At 29.7% G+C, this 10,097-nt stretch overlaps 1 protein-coding gene across 2 annotated transcripts; it reads right to left on the bottom strand.

Moving 5' to 3' along the window:
- Window positions 1-489: 489 nt before the first annotated feature.
- Window positions 490-6,509, bottom strand: LOC130900711 (kelch domain-containing protein 10 homolog). 2 transcript variants are annotated; one of them, XM_057811511.1, is made up of 4 exons: window positions 5,745-6,509; window positions 3,208-3,419; window positions 2,277-2,503; window positions 490-1,096 (listed from the first exon to the last, which is right to left on the bottom strand). In XM_057811511.1, the coding sequence occupies exons 1-4, from the start codon at window positions 6,171-6,173 to the stop codon at window positions 663-665; spliced, it is 1,302 nt and encodes a 433-aa protein (XP_057667494.1). In that variant the 5' UTR covers window positions 6,174-6,509; the 3' UTR covers window positions 490-662. The 2 variants fall into 2 exon arrangements, with proteins under 2 accessions (XP_057667494.1, XP_057667495.1); XM_057811512.1 differs by having other exon boundaries at window positions 5,757-6,509.
- Window positions 6,510-10,097: the final 3,588 nt, after the last annotated feature.

Below are 10,097 nucleotides of genomic sequence, written 5' to 3'. Positions count from 1 at the left end.
CCTAGTTCTATGAGTTTTTTTGTACAATAGGGAAAAAGGGCATTTATTTAACTTAATATCTAGGGAACTGTAAACTTCTTTTGATCAGCAGTTCGGATCCCCTTTAACAAGCTCCCATACCTCAATGGGGATTACAGGATAGCAGATCTTAGAGAAATATGGGGAATCTGTTCATGTAAACTTATTTTGTCAATTATATTGATAAAGATAATTTTTTTCTTTTTAATACATTCTAATAATAAATTTAGTTATTAACGAGGTGTTTGTTGACTTTTTGTAAAAATGTAATTGCTTATCATGGAGAAACTATTTATAGAAAATGTCACTTGTCATTGTCATCTGACAATATAAGCAATCAACAAGACCGAACTGGCTTCGTCGGTATGTATGACATAATCTATTTTTCCAAAATTTTTTATCAATTTTTCAAAAAGCCGCAATTATTTTAATAGATTTTAATTTTGATTAACTAACGAATAAAATACTCAATTAAATTGTATATAATTTTATTGAAATGAATCGATACATACCAATATTTAAAAAAGTATTAATTAAAAAGTAATTATACTTGTATCGAATGTATATACTGAATCTCGGATGACAATTCAATTAAAATCCGGATATCACATTTAAAATCAACACAGTGGGATATTTCTTCATTATTATTTCGATACCTCCTTATTATCCAGTCTCTGCAGAAACCTCCTCGGTAACCCCATATCGATTAACTCACTATGTTCAAGTTTTTTAATATTAGGAGTATAATGTAGTACAGCTTCCCAACAAATTTCACTTAATTTAGGTATACACAGCCATGTCGAATAAATATCATTATTCCTAGTTACGTCCTCGTCTCCGCTATAAATGCCGCCGAAAACGTACAACCTACCCTCCGGACTCACTGCAGTGGCGTGGAAATAGGTCGGTTGTGGCAACCTACACAAATCAAAACAAGTCCATTGAAAATTTTGTAAATCTAATCGCCATAGATCGTCGAAAGCACATTCCCCATCGTGACCGCCGGTGATGAACAGTTGTATGGAGTTATTGTAGGTTATTTGTACTGCTCCATGACATCTGCGTGGTTCGGGGAAACCTACAATAATAACAGTCGTTGTCGATATTTCTATAAAAAAAATTTATGAAAATTCTGTACAAAAGGTATTGAAGGTATTTCAGGTATTGGAAAATTAATAATTTTAATTCAATTAAAAAAGTAAACACTTATAGTCTTCTGGAAATTGTACCAATTCGGACATTTAATATCATACTTTCCATAGATAAATAAAAAATACATATATATATATATATATATATATATATATATATATATATATATACAGTAAAAGTTTCTGATTTATTTATGCGGTTATAATTTTTTTTCGTTTTATTTCAAATCCTCTAAATTGTTCCGGTTTATTTGTTCTATTCTGAACCATTTTCGTTTTATTTAGGCTACCTAAGGCTGTTTCTACTTTATTTGAGCTACTCTGCACTATTCCTGTTCTATTTAAGTAGCTCGGGATTATGTCCCATGTCATTTTAATTGCTCTGAACTATTTATGTCCATTCAATCTATCCTAGACTGTTCCCCTTTGATTAAACCATCCGGGATTGTTTATTTCTAATATTCTGAACTGTTCCTGATTTATTTGGGTATATCTGATTTTCTGTTTCAGTTTTATTTGAGCTATTCTAGTTTGTTCCTGTTTTATTTGAGCTGCCTAGTCTGTTCCTGTTTTATTTGAGATGTTCTAGTCTGTTTCTGTTTTATTTGAGCTTTTCTAGTCTGTTCCTGTTTTATTTGAGCTGTTCTAGTTTGTTCCTGTTTTATTTGAGCTGTACCGTATGATTTGGGTAGTTCTGGAGTGTTTCTGGTTGATTTCAGCGGTATTACACTCTTACTATTTCATTTGAACTACTCTGGATTATTTGTGTTTTCTGTTGGCCACTCCATACTGTTTATGCTTTTTAGACTGCTTTAGACAGTTCCTTTTGTATTCAAACTCGAATAGATGGTTCCATTTTCATTCTGTTGGTCTAAACTGTCCCTACTTTTCTGTTTGTGTTCTTTTATATATTTTTTGAATAAATTTTCTCAAATTTAAGTTTGTTGTGTCTTATAAAAAATATATATTTACCCCCTTAATTTTTCAATGCTAACAATAACTGAAAAATGTTTAGGTTTAATATTTATTGAAGCATAGGAAACAAATGATTAATATGGAAATATTCAGTTCGTAAACTGATAGATAATATGTGAAAATGTTTCCTACCTTTGGCAGGATCTCTGTTTGTTTTTTTCCTCAGCCAGACGTTTTTTTCTATATCAAATGTGGGGATGTATCTAAAACCATACGCTTCATCAGTTGTACCACCGCCTAATAAATAAATATATCTGCCATCGAATCCAACTTCATGCCTGTATCGACCCTTCGGTTCATATTCTCCCAATCCATTGCAAAGATATACACTTTCCCAATTCATTGTTTTTATATTTAATCTACAAAAAAACCAAATTGGATATAATTTTTTTCCATTTCAAACAAACCCTAAAAAACGACATCCTACCAATAGAAATTCATTTTCATGAAATTAAAGGAAAAAAGTCTTCATTTAGAACCAACATGATGAAAATAATGAATATTTCCCTAAAATATTTATTTACCTAATGAAATAGGTTTCAAGGATCAACTACCAATTTCACAATCCTTCCAAGAAAACTAACCATGAAATTTGGGCTACAGCCGATTCTTGTTGTAACCAAAAGTGTGGCTATCATATCTCTAAAAAGTCAGATCGCAAGTCTACATGGAGATGGATGTAAACACCTGGCAAGTACTTAAAACGGGCTTGATGTCTATTAACTTGTCTTTTACCAGTAAATCCTAGATGATATCTCAATGTCACAGGCATCACACACAATGCAAAATGTCACTGGTGCTTGGGGGATAAAGAAACTACTAAATCTCGTCATCTGAGAGGCTCAAACACAAAGGTAAACATAAGAATTTGCCCAGTGATGTACAAAAGTTCAAGCCTATGTGGCTGATTGGATTTTCTAAAACATTTGGTAGTTGTTAATCTGACACAACGGATATAGACGGAGGCCTATATGCGCCCACTGGAGCATATATATTGTCGATGGAGAGTTGAAACATTATAATTGAAAACTTATTCATTTTTTCGACTACATCGATGACTTACCTGTGAATGTCACAGGTATATGATAATCCAGTAGTACCACCAATGGTATATAGGTGATCGTTATGATAAATAAGTGCTTGACCATATAATGGTAAAGGAAGCTGACCGGTTGTATGGATTTCGATCATTAAACTATTTTCCTCGTTAACCTTACAAACGTAAAGTTGATTGCTACATCTTATCCCAAACGGTGAACCCGTCCCTCCATAAACCTAAAAAATATGGAAACATTTCTTAATATGCAATAAATAATAAATTATTCTCTGAAGCTTGTTTATTGACTATTAATTTTTTGTTTAATGAAAAGACACTGAAACGAAACAAAACCAGTAATAAGTTATTGATATTATGCAGATATTAGGATGACTAAATTCTATAGATCCAAGATTATAGAATAGTTGGGAGAAAATACCTATTTTGAATATTTTGGGATGTTCTTGTACAAAAAGTTGAGGACTACCAATTGTGTTTATAAATCGTGTTTTTGAAAAATAAATATATTCTTTTCCAAAATTTTTGTGTTTTTCTTTGTTGGATCATCCTCTTATATATGTAAAAATATCAATGAAAGTCAATATATTTGAATTAATGTTTGAAAACACTATTAATCAAATGAATACAATATTCTAATTGAATTTGAGTTTATATTTGCATATGCTATTCAAAGTATTTATTTCTGCAAACCACTCCCACTCAATAACCAACATTTATTGACAACTGTATATCAAATGGAAGACACAAAATACAGATGAATTTCCTCGAGGTATACACACATAAAAAAATATGGATTATTAACAAAGATACACACCTTAAAGTAAGAGTATCGAAAACATTCCCAATTTTAAAATCCAGTGTCTCAGAAAACTAAAATGAATGGTTTTAGATATATACTTAAATAAAAATTGAAAAAAAGTTTTTAATTTATTTTTATGTGAGAGAGAAATATATAAAAACAAAATAATGATGACCACAACCTTGATTGCATGACTAATGACCAACCCTATAGAACAATATATCTATCAAATATAATTACTTCAACCATATGATTCGTCTGGTATTTTCTTAATTTTGTTGTTACATAAAAGGGAAATTTATACCACTACCACAAGATTTAAAAACTGTGTAACCAAAACTAAAGAGATGAAATCGATAAAGGAGAAAGTGATTATCTTCGTAAATAATTAAAAGCAGAACATACCAGAATAGTGTACATGAATGTAAAATTTTTATATTGATAAATAAATTATATTTGAAATGTTTCAAGACGAGTTTCATCAAACCACCAATAAAAAATTTCACTTGAATGTTTATATGTTTCTTACTCATACACTCTTAAGCAAAAAAATTGAAAGTCGCATGATCGCAGTCAAAAGTATCGAGGAAATAATCCGTAGCTTTCTATCTTTTCCTGATTTTAGTGAAGTGCAAAGAAAAAATATAAAACAAAAGGGCATCTCAAACAATGAAATAGGTTCAATTAACAGTGAAGAAAATACAAGCTTAAATTTGTCAAAATAATAATTTATTCAAAATTAACCTGTTAATATTTAATGGTTCCTCCCCTAATCCTAATAACGTTTTTTCATGGATCAAATTATTTTTCTTTACTGGATAGTTTTTGAGCATGTCAGAATTTAGTTTTTATGGGTTTGCCTGCTTTTTGAAATTAATTTTTTATCAAAATGAAGGCGATTTATCAAAAAAAAATTTCATATATATTTAATTGTTTTTATAATTTTTATACGGGATGAATTACATTGTTCCAATTATTATTATAACAAAAATTCATTTTCATCATAGCACATTATGAAAAGATTGTATGGAATCTGAATTGGAAACTTGGTTATCAACAAATGTGTCAGCTACTATGTACCTTCAGTATGTGGCCTGGTAATCAAACATAAATAATAAATATTAACAAATGTTATGGAATGACATTGGCATGTACTTAATGGATTACATAATTTTCATAGTAAAACAATTTATTTAAGTACTAAATTTTATTTATGTTGAGGTCACTTTCATCAGACTTGATCTTTTACTAAATGCCAGATCCCAAGGTGAACAGCCTAGCCTTCCTTTTGATTTAAATTAACAATTGTTATATTTACTATTTTCTTAAATTAAAATTATTAATTATTAAAAATTTGAATATCAGTAGGGAAATGACAAATCATGACTACATTTCTATAGTCTCCAGATTTGGATCCAATAGAATGATTTGGGATTGAATTAGCTTGATATTTAAGCATTTATGCCCATATTGTCCTATATATTTGTGAAGAAAAGTGAAAAACAAAATCAGTTCTTAAGTACCACCCTAAAGCAAAATTTCATGTAGAAACTATTGGATTGTTTAAAAAATTACTAATTAATGAATGGTACTAGCTCGAATGATTTCTTTGAAAAAATATTTCATCCTTTCTATAAACTTTATGTAAAATATGGTGATATTGCATTTAATCATACACAAATGAAACAAAGCTTTTGGTAACAGAATTTTTGAATATTAGTGAAACCAATTTTAAAAATCTTACACAAAAATATACCATTAAGACGTTTCCATGAAGAATCATAGCATTTGATGCCAATTCCATGGGTAGTGTGTAACTATTTTTGTACCTAGTCCATTCCCTTGTAGCAAAATTGAACTTCCACAACTCTTGAAACAATGGAAATGAATGTACCCAAACATCATCTTCCATTTCACGTACTTGGTCGTCTCTGGATAAAGGATTGTAACCGCCAAACGAATAGAAGTTAGAGGAATCGGCGTCTATTCTATGCCCGCTCCGTGGCAGTGGTATTTTCGAATTTATATTCGGTTCGATTTTCTCATATTGGAACACTTTAAACGCGTAAGTACCACGAACTTTGTCATTTTCACTGGTGCACATTTTGATGATAACCACATAAAGGATTTCGAGAAGTTTTAAAAAAAATTGACGGATACATTTGAAATACATTCATTATCATTTGCACAGATGCGAAGTCTACACAATGATAGCATTGTGATCAGATACATAGCACAATTTATATTGATTGCACAACAAAATTTAGTGAAGGTTAGCAAGATTTAAGTGGGATAAAATAAGCTTTATTTCGTGGACATTGAATTTATAGAAATAAAAACGTTAACCTCAATTTATTCATTCTTAACTTCGATCACCACTAGTTTTAATATACTTTTAATCCACACATAAAAACCGTGATAAATAATAACCAAATTTTATTTTCAACTATAGAATTAAACATAACCTTATTCTTTATTGACATAGGACATGACAGATAACACAATGGGTGCATTCCACTAAGCGTTCACGGCGCCTGAAATACTCTTGGACGTTCCACATAGCCACTATAATCGTTGTGGTCACAGCTAGAGCATCACTCATGACGTTATGACTAAAGTTCACATCGACCCTTGTCAAGAGGTGGGTCGAAGTGAGCGTTGAAAGAATTGGTGTAATTTTCAAAACTCAAGCAACGCAGATCGCAACCATCAGAATATATCTCATTATTTGATCCGGTATGAGGTATTCTAAATAATTTAGAAGCATTCTTGTGACGAACCATCAAATTTTTTACTTCAGCCACGGAAGATATTTTGATTTTATTTCAATGTAAATCAGTTAAGCACTCCACTAAAAGATTCAATAGCTTACAAATTATAACATAACTTCTTGAATCTTTCGCCTTATTTTTTCTAATTTACCATTCCTTAATATTTATCTCTATGCTCAAAACGCCTCGTAATCCATTCCACTTGGGTTTACTATTTTAACTCTATAAGCTAAGTGGAATGCACCCAATAGTTGCTTTCCAATTAGACAAATTGAGCACCCAGTCGAGCAGATGGGTGCGCAATACTTCTAATCCACGTTCCAAATTGTCGTTTTTGAATTGCGTTTTCCTCTTATCTATCAAACAACAGATATTTTGGGCTCACGAGCATCAAAATTTGCTTTAAACACAAATTGAAGAATTGACGTTATGTGGCCTTTAATCGATATTTTTGGATTTACAGCTGGGTTTGTTGAAAATGAAATTTTATATATATATATATATATATATATATATATATATATATATATATATATATATATATATATATATAGTAAAAAGTATAGTTTCAAAGAAGTGCTTCCATTATTATATTCAGTTAATCAAGTATCTTGTATTTCGGATTCGGCAATAAATAAACAATTAATTTGTGACATGCTTTCAAATTTGACACTTGACACAAAACTTACCGAATTGATTCTTGTGTTCCAAGCTCATATGTCTTAAGTGTTTTTAGACGTATTCAATTAAAAAAAAAATTTAATTTAACTAAATTTGAAAAGAAACTACATGATTTGGTTGGAAAGTATTTATTTGCTAAATCAATAAAGACAGTTTATTGTCCTTATATGTATAATAATTTTACTAGAGTTCTTATTTACGGAGTACGAATATTGTATAATATGTAATTCTTTGTATATCTGTCTATGCACTTGTCACTTTTCGGAATACTTTCTTTTTATAAGAAATGTATAAAAGCCATCGTAGATTGTAATTAGAATATCTACTGGATAAGATAGACACTTTAGAAACGTTTTTTATGATGACGCCACTGTGCAGATCATTCAATACATTTTAATGATGACGTCAGAAAGGTACTAACATCCGACAATTTCCTGACATGACGCTAAAAATGTTCAAGTGGCTGGGATAGTGCAAAATAATACACTGAAAAATGTTTTCTTTATTTACACTATAATAAAATGTGAAATAATAGTTTGTAATCTATAAACGAACATTTTCTTTTAGTGTATAGTGTTGTACTTTATGTCAAATGACGTCACGCTTATTTAACTAATGCGATTTTCTACGAGTTGTTAATACTATGTGCGGTTTTTCTTTGATGACGTCAAGAAAAATGAAATGTATCCATTCATAAATGTGGATCATTATTTTTAAAATGTATTTAACATTTTTCTTCTAAATTTCTTAAATCTTTACACATTACAAAATTTCAATTCCGTATTTGTGTTCTAGAGGATATACAAATGAATTACAAAAATATAAAACATTATACACAATTCAAAAGATCGGACTTTTGATACAAAATATATATGCTTATAAAAATATAATAAAACCACTTAATACCAAAGTTTAAAGGTTCTATTCTAAATATGTAAATATACATATGAGTTAGTTTTTAACGTACATATTGGTCAGTATAGACCCTGTATATATATTAAAATAGTTTTTATACTAAGATTTTTTTTTATTTTTCTAATAAATTTCTTCAAGGATTAATATATTTAGTATGAGGTGATTTTGATGATATGATTTGATATATTGTGTATTTTGTTGAAATGCCAATCAAATAAATCCAATTTTTAAACATACTTGCATTATACATGTTTATATACATAAATAGGGAAAAGATAGTTAAATTCCGATATTGACTTGACTTGTGGAGGCACAGTCAGTTTGTCAGCAATGCAACAATTAAATACGACCGAATATTTATTGAAAACTTCACTTCTCTCTCACTCTTTCCTGATAGATGAGCTCTCATTGACACATGTCAAAACTGTATTCTATCAAAAAATTGTAAGCACACGAAGAAAAAGTAAAAACCTCTATAAACAGATGTTGCCATTTCCTTGAGACATGCATTTTTGTATTTTTAAAAATAGTTTCAATGAGCAAATGTATCTAATTTGATACTTCAGCACATGTTAGTTTTATCGAGAAATAAATTAAGGGGTGGTAATAAGTATAAAAATTGGAATATTTGTTTTCAACAGATACACAAGGCAATGATTAGAGGATGGATCTTAAAATTACTTATCAACAATTCAAATTAAATTAAATTAGTTCTAATTTACATTATTTGATTGGCAGTTACTTGAATAATCAACAGGGACGTACTTAAAAAAATACCTATTTCGTTTGGTTGTTTTATTTGTGGAAATTTCCTTGAAGTACGTCACTGGTATTCGTTTGCTAAACAGTTTATACAAGCTTTCGTATTAGTTTAGAAAATTGATTGTGTTTCATTTATCAGATAATAAGAATATGAAAATTATACAAAAGAATTCAATCTTTATACAAATAAGATTTATTTTCATTATAACAATTTTGGTGACGATACTTTTTTGGTTCATAATTATGTTAAAGCAAAGATTGGATTCTAATATATAATGAAAACATAGAATGCAGCTTTATAGCGAGGCCTTGTTTAAAAAATTCTAACCTATAAATTCATTTAGATTAAATGATGATTTTGTTTTTATATGTAAAGGCTATTTGACTTGAGTAAAGCAATATACAATGTAATGCATATATGTAGATGGAAAGCATATTGTCCCTGTAATTGCAAAAACCATATATATATAATACTCCTATAAAGACAGTTTCTATAAGTGGAAGGTGTTCTGACTAAGTGAAACAAATAGTGTATAGTTATCTCTCTCCTCCGGGCGCTTCAGTTAGTTCTGCGCATCTTTTACGCGAAATAAAGCATGCGCAGTATAGATAAAGTGTCTCGAACGAGAGAGAAAATAAATACTTTCGGCACCGTAACGTAGAGACATTTTTCCCCAAAAGAACTGTCCATATAGGAGTATTACATATATGGCAAAAAGTTGAATGTCAAAAATTCGGTTTTGTTCTGTAAAGTGCATCATTTTTGGTATCACATTTTCTAACAAAACGTCGTATGTCAGCAGCTTCAGAGCTGAAGGTGAGTTTAACTTTTCACTTGGATATAACTAAAAAAAAAGTTTGATCGTATTATTACTATCACAATTTTGAAAGTATTTAAATTCCAGACACTTTACAAATATGACATGAACAAAATAAAGTTTTACTTAAAAAAGGTTTATAGAATTTCC

Source organism: Diorhabda carinulata, chromosome X (assembly GCF_026250575.1).
Source record: "Diorhabda carinulata isolate Delta chromosome X, icDioCari1.1, whole genome shotgun sequence".
Taxonomy (NCBI): domain Eukaryota; kingdom Metazoa; phylum Arthropoda; class Insecta; order Coleoptera; family Chrysomelidae; genus Diorhabda; species Diorhabda carinulata.
This window is presented reverse-complemented; position numbering and strand designations above follow the sequence as displayed.

Excerpts from the sequence above, each read along its gene's own strand:
- LOC130900711 (XM_057811511.1), bottom strand. The coding sequence starts at position 6,173 with ATGTATTTCAAATGTATCCGTCAATTTTTTTTAAAACTTCTCGAAATC. Across the intron at positions 3,420-5,744 it reads TCTTAATGGTATATTTTTGT|GTTTATGGAGGGACGGGTTC; the intron begins GTAAGATTTTTA and ends CATATTTTTTAG. Across the intron at positions 2,504-3,207 it reads TATACCTGTGACATTCACAG|ATTAAATATAAAAACAATGA; the intron begins GTAAGTCATCGA and ends GTTTTTTTGTAG.